Raw genomic sequence first — 11,282 nt, forward strand, 5'->3', positions numbered from 1 at the left:
ATTGTCCAATCGGAGGCTACTTCCGCCTCTGCCCCCCCCCCGCGCGAAAGAACTACGCTTCCCAGCAGCAACGCGGCGTGGCGCGGCTTCCCGTCTCGCGCCTGCCTGCCTCTCGCGGCCGGACTCGGTTTCCCAGAAGCCTCGGCGGCCTGCGGCGGAAGCTCACGTGGCCTTGGTTTCTTCGGCGAAAGACGCGGCGGACAACGGGGGGCGAAACGGGGCTCCCGGCGGGCGCCCAGCAAGGTAGAGGCGGGGGGGGGGGCGAGTGGGGGCTGCCTTCCGAGAGCCGAGCCGGCGGCGGCTCCGCTCCGCTAGGCCGATTTCAGCCTCGCCTGCCGCCCCCCTGACGAGGCAGCAACGCTCGGGGCATACGGGTGGAGGGTGGGGTGGGGGTCAACGCCTTGTCGCCATGGCGACGCTGTCGCCATGCCACCACCCCCCTGAGCATACCCCGCTTTGCCTCCCCCCCACAAACCCGTCGGGGGATCCCTAACAACCTTCCTGCGAAGTAGGACATTCCCCCCCCCGCCATGACATTTGTGGCCGAGGAGGGGCTTGAACCCGGATCCCCCCCCCTCCCCAGGCCTGCCCGTCCCCGCCGGGGCTTCCTCTGGCTTCGTCTTTTCGGCCGGGGCTCCGGCCTTGAATGGCGCGCAGGCGGGGTTCGCCCGGGCCGTTGATTGATGGCTGACCTTTTCTTTTCTTTTTTTATCGTTTCTTGATTTATTTGACTTCAATCCCGTCTTTTACTGAACATGCACGATGCCGCTTTCTCTTCTGACGACAATCGTGGGGAGTGGGTTAGGCTGCTCTTGTTGCATTTCTATCCCACTCTTTCTCTATGGAGGTAGAGCGGGAGAAAAAAATGTAGATATATCCATATCTAGATATATCTGTATCCAAAAATATCCATATCTAGATAATTCATGTCATCTGTCCATCATTTTATCATCTTTTGATAGCTAGCTATCATTTATCATCTGTCTATATCATCTGCCTCCATCCATCTATTCTGTCTATCTATCTATCTATCATCTATCTATCTATCTATCTATCTATCTATCTATCTATCTATCTATCTATCTATCATCTATCTATCTATCTATCTATCTATCTATCATCTATCTATCTACCCATATGTAATCCATTCATTAATCAGTTGTCACTCAATTGAGTCAATATAAGTCTCAATATAAGTCTCACTCAATATAAGTCTAACATCATCTATCATTTATCATATCAGTATCTCATCACTCAAAGCAGCAAGCATACCTGCAACTCCTGCCTCCCGTTTTCTCCCAACAACAACCTTGTGTGGTGGGCTAAGGCAGAGTAACTGGCATCCAATCGCCCCCGCTGGCTTTCATTCCTAAGAGTTTCTCCTGGTTTCTCAGCCTGTCTGAACCACTCCACCACACTAGCTCTCAGGGCTGTGTTAAGAGTCTGGCTCTCTTCATTTCCCAGGCCCAGCTCTGCCTCCCAAAGGGGTTTTGATCCTTGTTGTTCAACATCCATTCTGGTTAGGAAGGGATGAGAGGCCACTAAGATATCCCACCACTGTAAGCCAGATTGGTAAGTCATGGTGGATTGACTTACTTGCAAATTGAATAAAATGATTGCAATAATAACAAACAGGATCCCAGAAGGCGGCAATGGGCAATCCTGGCTTTGGAGACCCCTTCCCTCTCGTCATTACCATTTTTAATTCTTCTTTTGCCATATTTAATTTGCCCTTTTTACTTTCTTCTAAAGTTGTGGCATACAAGTTTAATTCATAAATTTATGCATCAAGTCTTTATCTTTTAATCAAAAAGTAACCACAACTAAAGCGTGGCAGATCAAAGAAAGTTGATGTAAACAATTACTTAACTATGTTCACAATGACTTACAGGGTTGTTTTTTGGGGGGAGAAGGTCAGTTACAGCGTTTTGCAGAAGCTGAGAAAGTTGGTCTCTGTGCAGAAGGTCTTGTAGTTAAATCTGACCTGGGGGAGAGAAGGAAGGTTATTTCTTCAGGCTGCCTAGACCTATTTATGTGGTTTTAAGTAGTGATACTGAAAGATTTATAGAAAAGGTGTGTGTGTGGGGGGCTAGCATCCAAAAACGCACCCTTAAGGGAAGAACACAATTCACTATTTCTTGCAGCTTTTTTAGCTGAGATAAAAGGGAGGGATATGGATTGAGAATAGTAGTGAGGTCGTGGTCCTCCCTGTATTTTGGGGAACATAGAGATTGCAGGGAAAGGTTTTTTTTATTTTCTTTGGGAGAGTCAGGATTTATTTGGAAAAGTTTGCAGCATTCCAGGAACAATAACATTGCTTCTTTGATACAAAATGTCAGGGCTGCTGCATTCACAGAGTGAATAAAAACATATCTGTTTGAGCAATCTGGTCTGGTCTGACGGGTTCTGTTGTAATTATTGTTTTAAGGTAACTATCTTCTGCATTTGGGCAAAATTAGGGTTTAATTTGTTTTCAATATCTGTATTTGTGCATTCTGATATTTATGTCACTGTTCACCGCCCTGAGTCCTTAGGGAGAAGGGCGGTATACAAATCAAATAATAAATAAATAAATAAATAAATAGTGTCTAGATAAGAACACAATCTGGAAAGTTGGGTATAAAGTGAAAGTAAATAAAACTAGCAATATCAGGAAGGTATAAAAAAAGTTTGGTTGAAGGAAGGAAAAACATTTTTTTGCCTAGTCACCTTGAGCAACAGGGATCAAGGACTAACACTGATGGCCTTCTAACTTCCTTCCAGAAATTTATACAAAAAAAGTAGAACACAGCTTTGCTAAATATTTACAGGGTGAGGGCAACAATTTCAAATGTGTGAAATATTGCTGAGCAAATGGGACTCTGATCTATTACACTAGAAAGCCTGAACAGGCAAGGCGTTTGGACAATATGTGTAAGAACTGATCTTGTGGTTCCTGAACGTGCGGTAATATCGTTATTTTTTCAGGAAGGAACTGGAAAGTGAAATGGAAGCTGATAGCAGCATTTCTGTAGCAGCAGATTTTAGATCTGATGAACTCTTAGAAACTCTGCATTCATTTCATGGTATGATAGGTTGCAAACAGACCATGGGAGAGCCATTTTCCAGGCTAATATAACTTTACACTGCCAGTCCTAAGACTTTTAAACAATGGTGGGAGATATCATCAAGTCCCTACAAGGGGTTCTGTACATATTATTATTCCCAGACTGAGCATCTGCCTTATGGCTTTGTTGATTATTTCTTATATTCATCTGTCCAGGAAAACGGGCCCAAGCCTGGCCCTATAAGGACAAAGATAACTGTGCTTACTAGATTATGTTATCCAAATCTCACAGTGTGTGTGTAGCTTCTGTAGTCATCACAGCCATAAAGTTGAAGAGCCAATACTTGAGGAACATGGCAGTCAGTTTTAAAGGGGAATTCCTCCCATTAACATGAGCAATATTCTGTATTAACTCGGTGAACGCTGACTAGATAATCTTGCATCTTGCTCTGTGTGAATCTCATGTAATGGCCCATGGCTAAAATGGTCTTTTCAAGCAGTGTGACTACTGCTCTTAGATTACTTGAAGGAATTATGGGCGTTCAAAGTCACTCTCGCTACCACTGACCTGGCACGTAACCAAAGCAGGCAGAGTGGCATGCACCTGCTAGGACATTGGCCAATTCTTTGATCCGCGCACTTCACTGGAAGCAGCTGCCAGTTTAATTATCTTGCTTCCTCTCCTCTCCACTCATTCCAGCAATGCAGTGTATCCTGTAAGACCTGTTACTTCGGCTATGTGCATAGGTAGTCCTCGGTTTACATCCACAATGGAGCTCAAAATTTCTGTTGCTAAGTGGAACACTTATTAAATGGGCTTTGCCCCATTTTGTGACATTTCTTGCCACAGTTAAGGGAATCTCTGCAGTTGTTAATTAAGCCTGGCTTCCCCGTGGACTTTGCTTGTCAGAAGGTTGCCAAAAATGATCACCTGACCCCGGGACACAGCAACCGTCATAAATATGAACGGATTTCCACAATTAGATCATCTTAATTTTGAGGGTCTAACTGTGGAGATGCTGCAACAGTTGTAAGCGTAAAAAACGGCCATAAGTCACTTTCTCCCATGCTGTTGTAACTTTGCCGGTCACTAAACAAATGGTTGTAAGTCGAGGACTACCTGCATATTTGGGGCGTGCACGTTTTAGATGACAGTTTTTGCAAGTCACTGATAAGACACAAGCGTATTTAAAATGAGCCTGTTGATTATGTTTGAACAGGGCCGTGCTTTTCCATGGAATTTGAAAAGTGGGGGAGCTGTCTTCTCATAGAATTTCTGCCTAGGATTGTTTTTGGTCTTTTCCAGCTGTATACACGATAGGGGCCCATACTGTGTGATGCTGCGGCGGCTGTGCTTTGATCTGTGGAGAAGCATCTTCATTCTGTGTCTCTTGTTCCCGCAGCCAGCCTCCAGCTATGGCGATCCTGTTTGCTGTTGTAGCCAGGGGCTCCACCATCCTGGCCAAGCACGCATGGTGCGGAGGAAATTTCCTGGAGGTTACAGAGCAGATCCTGGCCAAGATACCTTCCGAAAACAACAAGCTCACCTACTCCCACGGAAAGTGAGTATTTTCTGGGGAGGAAAAGGTGGAAAAAAATATGTTGGAAACCAATAATGGGACGAAATGAAAAGAGCCATTTTGCTGCTGGGCTGGGGACAAGAGGGTTTTAGTGTGCCCATTTCAGCTGATGTGCAAAATAATCTTGGAGTGTTTATAGCAACTACTCAGAAAACATACTTGGTGTCTTGTTTTCCCCTCAGTTATCTGTTCCACTATATCTGTCAGGATCGGATTATATACCTCTGCATCACAGATGATGTAAGTACATGGGAGAAAGCTGTGATGGGGCCTTGGGTGAAATTCGCACTCTCTAAAGGTGGTTGCTGGAGAGGGGCTTATGCACTGCTATACCCTTGGGTGGGAGGTGGCTGTGCCGAAACGATTGGCTCTTGTATCCTTTCACTGTGATAAACATACATCCTGCCAAGAAGCAATGGTGGACCGAAGGTGGCTTTGCAAGAACGCCCCTTAACTCCATTTGGTGTGAAAGGTTTACTTTACTAAAGACCAAGTGGATTACAGCAGGGGTCTCCAACCCCCGGTCCATGGACCGGTACCGAGCTGCGGCATGCCAGCAACCGGTCTGCACAAACAAGCAAAGCCCCATCTGCAAGATGCAGGCAGCACCCAAAACCAGGCTCCCTCCGGTCTGCGGAAAAACCTCCACGGAACCGGTCCCTGGTGCCCAAAAGGGTAGGGACCTCTGGATTACAATATAGCAAAGCCAAAATTGAGGTTCGCACACCAAAATTTTCCCGGTTAACTTTTCCCCCCTTCCCATTACTGGTCCCCCCCTCCACTGTTGAATCATATTCAAATAAATTGTTTTGGGAACTGTCTCTTCAACTGTAGACTGGGCGGTGGGGATCTGCATGCCATTCCCAGCTGGGTGACCTTGAAGTTGTGTCTCTAGAAGGTACGATGAGTCATTTAGTCTCCCCCCCCCCCTCCAATCTGGGTTCTCCCTCCCATAGTTCATGGCAGACTGGCAGCTAGTAAGTGCGAGGGACAGGCGAAATACGGCTGTTCTGAGAGTAATGACGTCATTATCTGTCCCCGATACACTACTTAGGTCCATTTATGCCTTGTCTAGTCATTCACTGCCTGCTCTAGCGTTCTGCAGGAAATAGCATCCCAAGCGGTCGTGTTTCATTCACACTTGTCTGTTTTGTTCTGTCTTCAGAATTTTGAGCGCTCCCGAGCTTTCACATTCCTGAATGAAATCAAGAAGAGGTTTCAGACCACCTACGGTTCCCGAGCACAAACTGCCCTGCCGTACGCCATGAACAGCGAGTTTTCCAGTGTTTTGGCAGCCCAGCTGGTGAGATTCTGCGCTGTCGTTCTGAAGATCCTTCCTTTTCGGGAAGCGGAGCTGCATGTGCCTCTTCTGGAATCGAATGTAGACCCATCTAACGATAACTATGTTGAATTAATGAAAACTGGGTGCTCCGTTTCCTTTAAGCCCCAAAGGGTTGTTTTTTGAGGCTGGGTTGTCATTGCCTCTTTTTAAAAATTGCTCATGGAAAAATGGGTATGCTCATTTAATTGTGATCCTTGTATCTTTCCTTGAAAAGTACGAGGCTGATTATGTCACAAACCGTAAACGAAATTTAACGTTTAACCCATAATTCAGTCCTCTCCAACTCTGCTCAATATTCTACTTCTACCCTGCCTTGCTTTAAGGCTATCTTTCCAGGCGATTAAACTTACTTAGCTCATCTGGCCACTGTCTCAGTTCAGGTCTTGGCATATTCTTTAATTTGGCATTCTTCAAATGTGGTTCCCATTTCCGCTGTTCTTCTTTCATTTAGAAATATCATTCTGAGAACAAAGGTCCTGACCAGGTGGTAGAGACACAGGCTCAGGTGGATGAGCTCAAAGGGATCATGGTCCGCAACATAGGTATGGGTGACAAAAGGTGTATTTAGACCCCTTTATACGACTAAAGATGTATTTGGCAAGGGCTGATGCTTCGTGGGAAAGGTACGAGTGGGGAAGCACGTGTGTGTCCTGCATCTTAACTTATTTAGCAAAGAGATTGGGTGGAACGATAAGTAATTTGCCTTACTTCTGTTCTTGCTTGAACTGCTCGGTTATGTTAGCTTCCCAATTAGCTGGATCTTCTGTTAGCTTCTAAGGGGTGCCTCAGACTGCAAGCTCTTGATTAAGGAACTTGCTTTAATTACAGCTGTAATTAAATCAAGTACCTGGGCCAGAAACAGAATACAGTGCAGTCCTGTTAATTCAGTTTGGGTGGTTTAAGCGTTGGAAAATTGCTTTTCCCCTGGAATTCTTATAATTGCTCTCTCTTTAATCCAAGATCTCGTAGCTCAAAGAGGAGAAAAGCTGGAACTGCTGATAGACAAAACGGAAAATCTTGTGGATTCAGTAAGTTCTGGAGGTGGCGGGGTGAATTCTTTAGGATCGGCTCTGGCCTAAGGGAAGGCCTGCAGGGTTGGTGAGGGTGGGAATGAAAATGTATAGAGGACACCTTTTTTTCTTGAACTAGCTACGTTTTAGAAAATAGAACAGATGTTTTCAGAAAGTATCTTCTAATCTTGGTATTTGTGACGGTAAAGTCAGATGTTTCTTCCCTGGAGTTCTATTTACCTAGCCAAATATTTCCCTCTATAGAGCAAAATTAACGTGGTAATCGGCAGAATCTTTTGACCATGCAGAGAGAAATCAACCAGTCTTGACGTAGGCAAAAGGCAGTTGTTCTTGGAAATAACATTGCCTAAAAATCAGCAGTTGGGAATAGGTGTATTCCTCACTTAGCATCCATTCAGCAACTGTTTGAAATTATGACTGCTGAATGAACTTGCGATCAGTCCTTGAAGTCCTAGCTGTTGCAGTTCCCTGCAGTCACATGAACAAAATTTGGGTCTGTCTGCATTTACAACTGCCCCTCACACCCCATGGCACCCGGTCTGGTGGCAGGCAGGGTGGGGTAGCCAAAAGGAGAGAGATGGGGCAGAGGGCTTGAAGTGGGGCCAGTCCTTTATCTTGGATCCAGGTTGCGACATAGGAACTGTGTAGGATTTCCTCAATGACAGTAAATGGGATTGCCAGAACTGCTGTTGTTAAGCAGTCCCGTGATGTTTTGCTTAGCAACCATGTGGCCTAGTGACAGTTGTCTGTCCCCGTTAAGATTCATTAAGTGAGGACTTCTTTATGTTCTGAGTCACCAAAGCCTGGTCAAGAACCTCCAGCAGAGGGCAGTGTGGTTACTTCTGCTGTGATCTTGGAAGAGAAGGACAAGCAGTATTTGGATAGAAGACCTACCAAGAAGTTTAAAAAAATGAAAAGGCATTCCAGAACATACATTGAAAGTATTGAATTAAAACAGCAGTTGCATATAGTCCCTTTTTGGGGGATGAAACATTGAGTACAGTCTGCGTTAAATCCTCTCCTGTGCTTTTCCCCTCCAGTCTGTCACTTTTAAAACAACCAGCAGGAACCTGGCCCGAGCAATGTGCATGAAGAACCTCAAGCTCACCATCATAGTTGCCATCGTATCAATTGTAAGTTGCTCTCTCGATACAAAAGGGAGGAACTCCTCCCCTGGCTGCAAAAGGAAAGCGCCTGTTATGTCCTTTTATCCTTGTGCTGGTCTGCAAGAATTAATGGGCCGCGAGGGATGGATGGATGTATTCCCTCATGGAAGGACATCCGTTTGAACGAGAAAAATGCTGAGGTGGCTTTTGCCGCAATGCAGTTGCCCGCTCAAGTCTATAGTTGCGGTGCAGGGCTAGTCGCAGTGATATGTAGAGGGGCGGAAGTTGCTAAATGCTTTCTCCCCCCACAGGTCATCATTTACATCATTGTGTCGGCTTTCTGCGGGGGTCTCTCCTGGCCAAACTGTGTGTAGAAATAGCTGTCTGAGCCAGTCCACCACATGAAAGCACACACGCGCGCACAGAAATGTATGTCATCCAATGTGGACTTTCACACTCTTCATCCTTCCAGGACACTTGAGTCTTTTTTGCCTTATCACCTTGTAAGGACGTGGGTATACTCCTTCAAAACCCAAAGGATGTTTTTCTCCAAAACAGCCGGACTTCAAGGGAGAAGAGGAGGGCACGGACAAACGGGAGGTTCTAAGTATCTGCATTATCATGCTTTGCACTTTACTGTCCTTGGGTGCTGCTGGAGCAGGTTGGGGGAGCTGAAGGCCCCATAAACCTTAGGTTGAGATGTGAGTGGGGACCGCCGAAGTCGACCGAGTTCTTATTCACAGACCTAGCCCAGAGATGTGATCAGCTCTTAGCTAAAACGGCTTTTTTTTTCCTGCAGTGCCTTTCTTAAAACTCACGACAGGCTGTGGCTTTTCCTTCGAAGCTTCCTTTGTGGCTCTCTTGTTGAAGAGGGTTCCACTTTTCAACTTGGGTGGCTGGTAAATGTATAGTATTAATATAGCTGTAACATTGCTGCTATTTGTAATTTTTTGTGTCTTGGGTTTGTCTTCTCGCCTAGTTTGGAATGTCCGATCCAAACTATAAGGTAGTTTACGCTGGCTTCATCTCCTGAGGTGTGTCTGAAAGCTGTTTTTAGCATGTCCAAAGGATCACGCTCTGTGCAAGATTAATGACTGCCCTCTTCTCTTTGAGCACAGTGGAGCTATTGTGCCTAGCTCAAAAACAGAGGCAGGTATTATCTGATCCGGAGCTACTGATTTTCCAGGGAAGAGTTATAGAGGACTATGAAGTATTGAAAACCAACTTTTAATCTAAAGCTGTGTAAATTACTTGTGAAAAACTTTACCCCCTCTCATTCCTGCATAATGTAAATGAGGACGAATCTTAACTGGGAAGATTCTTAATCTTCCCCCCAGTGTTGGTATTTTAGGATCTTATTCTAGTTTTCTAAGTTGTCTCTGCTTGCTCTCCTCAGCATACTGCAGAGAGTAAGCCTGGTGCACCTATCCTTGTTTCCTGCAGTCATGGTCTTCTCCATCAAATGTCTTTGCAGGAACAAGCCAACATTGAATTAATTGTGCATGGTTGTTTTTTTTTTAAAAAATGTTAATAGCAACGGTTAATTTTCTATCATTTTGAATGCCTTTATGTAAGCTGCTTCCTCCTGTTTTAATAAAATGCACTGATGCATTATTGTAAAATAAAAGTTAAATCTGTTTAAATAAATGTACTTAACTGTAGACAGTTGATGATCAGTGTTTCTCGTCCAAGATCTTGACAGCTGAGCTGCTTTGTTAAAATTCTGGATAAACAGTGATCCAAAAGTAGAAAATCAGTGGGCTTTTTTCAGAGCTGACGCTGAGCCCTTATCTAAAAACTTTCACACTGCTATGAGCTTCACGTAGTGACAGTAACTCCCTGATCTTGACTGATTGTGGCAGGATGTACAGTGCTTGGAAGCAGTTGCAAACAATTTCAGGACCACTGCCAGCAAACTGGATAGATATGTTACCACCAGTGTGAATTATAAAAGTGGTCCAAAGTGGTATTTCGCCCATAACCTTATTTTTTTTGGTTAAACAAAATTGTGTTAAGGATTTACAGCATGGTTTGAAAATCTGAAATCAAATACCGGCCATCCTTTACTTTACAAGTAAACATTCAGTAATACTTATAATTTAATAGCCATTTTTTCAGGGGGTTTTTCAAAAACATGTTATGGTGTGTTTCTTCAACATCTGATTATACATTGTCTCACATCTACTATCGGATGACCCTTTGAAAATGCTCTGGTACATCTCTTAAGTTTCAGCTGTTATTTCAGGAAGCATGGCAGGATAAATGCAAGCAAAGAGGGTTATATAACCATTCTTAATTTTTTTAAGTCTCCATCCTATTGCAGGAGATGACCAGTGAGTTCATCCACAAAGTATTTCAAGCAAGAAGTAGTTCTATCTACTGATTAAATCAGTGTGGCTACAATTAAGTTTTATTAACATTTCTGGATCAAAAGGAAACCACTCAGCCCAACAGGCCAGGAAACAAATACAAAATGTCCAACTGTAGCAAGTATTCATTAATTTGGCAAATTACTAACAGGAAAGCTTAAAATTACTACATGAATTCTCATGTGTTTTTTTATGGGTCACTGCCTCAGCTTTAACTACATCAAAGCATGACTGTTGCATTTGCTAAGTGTCAGTGTATTATTTTTCTTCCAATATTTTCATAATGAATCTCATTTTGAGAAGTCAATTTTATTAATTCAAGATAGTGTCTACTATAGCTAGTCCTCTATGAACATAATTGAGCCCAAAATTTCCGTTACTGAGACATTTGTTAAGTGAGTTTTTACATTGGCTTGTTACACAAAGTGATTCACATTTGTTAAGCGAATCACTGCAGTTGTTAATAATATGGTTGGTTAAGTGAATCTGGCTTCCCCATTGTCCTTGCCTGTCAGACAGTCACAAAAAGTGATCATGTAATCCCAGGACACTGCAGCCATCATAAATATGAGTCAGTTGCCAAGTGTCTGAATTTTGATTGCGTGATCCTGGGGAACCTGCAAGAGTTTTAAGTGTGAAACATGGTCATAAATCACTTTTTTTCCAGTGCTGCTGTAACTTTGAACAGTCACTAAATGAACTGTTGTTAAGTCAAGGACTATCTGTGTATTGTTTCTAGTAGGGACGCGGTGGCTCAGTGGGTTAGGACACTGAGCTTGTCGATCAGAAGATCGGCAGTTTGGCAGGT

At 44.0% G+C, this 11,282-nt stretch overlaps 1 protein-coding gene and 1 long non-coding RNA gene across 3 annotated transcripts; one reads left to right on the forward strand and one right to left on the reverse strand.

Annotated features, from left to right (window-relative positions):
* Window positions 1-161: 161 nt before the first annotated feature.
* On the forward strand, window positions 162-9,766 carry VAMP7 (vesicle associated membrane protein 7). Of its 2 annotated transcripts, none has more exons than XM_081336822.1 (8): window positions 162-243; window positions 4,450-4,608; window positions 4,809-4,866; window positions 5,792-5,929; window positions 6,420-6,510; window positions 6,929-6,996; window positions 8,040-8,132; window positions 8,417-9,766. In XM_081336822.1, exons 2-8 carry the CDS (start codon window positions 4,463-4,465, stop codon window positions 8,477-8,479), a joined length of 657 nt encoding a protein of 218 aa, XP_081192948.1. In that variant the 5' UTR covers window positions 162-243; window positions 4,450-4,462; the 3' UTR covers window positions 8,480-9,766. The 2 variants fall into 2 exon arrangements, with proteins under 2 accessions (XP_081192948.1, XP_081192949.1); XM_081336823.1 differs by lacking the exon at window positions 162-243 and adding an exon at window positions 2,054-3,065.
* LOC308673263 lies at window positions 697-4,516 on the reverse strand. Its single transcript, XR_014027613.1, has 3 exons — window positions 4,378-4,516; window positions 1,890-1,984; window positions 697-839 (listed from the first exon to the last, which is right to left on the reverse strand). It is a non-coding gene; the product is annotated as an uncharacterized lncRNA (long non-coding RNA).
* Window positions 9,767-11,282: the final 1,516 nt, after the last annotated feature.

Source organism: Vipera berus (assembly GCF_964194415.1).
Source record: "Vipera berus genome assembly, chromosome: 11".
NCBI lineage: Eukaryota > Metazoa > Chordata > Lepidosauria > Squamata > Viperidae > Vipera > Vipera berus.

Excerpts from the sequence above, each read along its gene's own strand:
- VAMP7 (XM_081336822.1), top strand. The coding sequence starts at position 4,463 with ATGGCGATCCTGTTTGCTGTTGTAGCCAGGGGCTCCACCATCCTGGCC. Across the intron at positions 4,867-5,791 it reads ACCTCTGCATCACAGATGAT|AATTTTGAGCGCTCCCGAGC; the intron begins GTAAGTACATGG and ends TTCTGTCTTCAG. Across the intron at positions 5,930-6,419 it reads GTGTTTTGGCAGCCCAGCTG|AAATATCATTCTGAGAACAA; the intron begins GTGAGATTCTGC and ends TCTTTCATTTAG.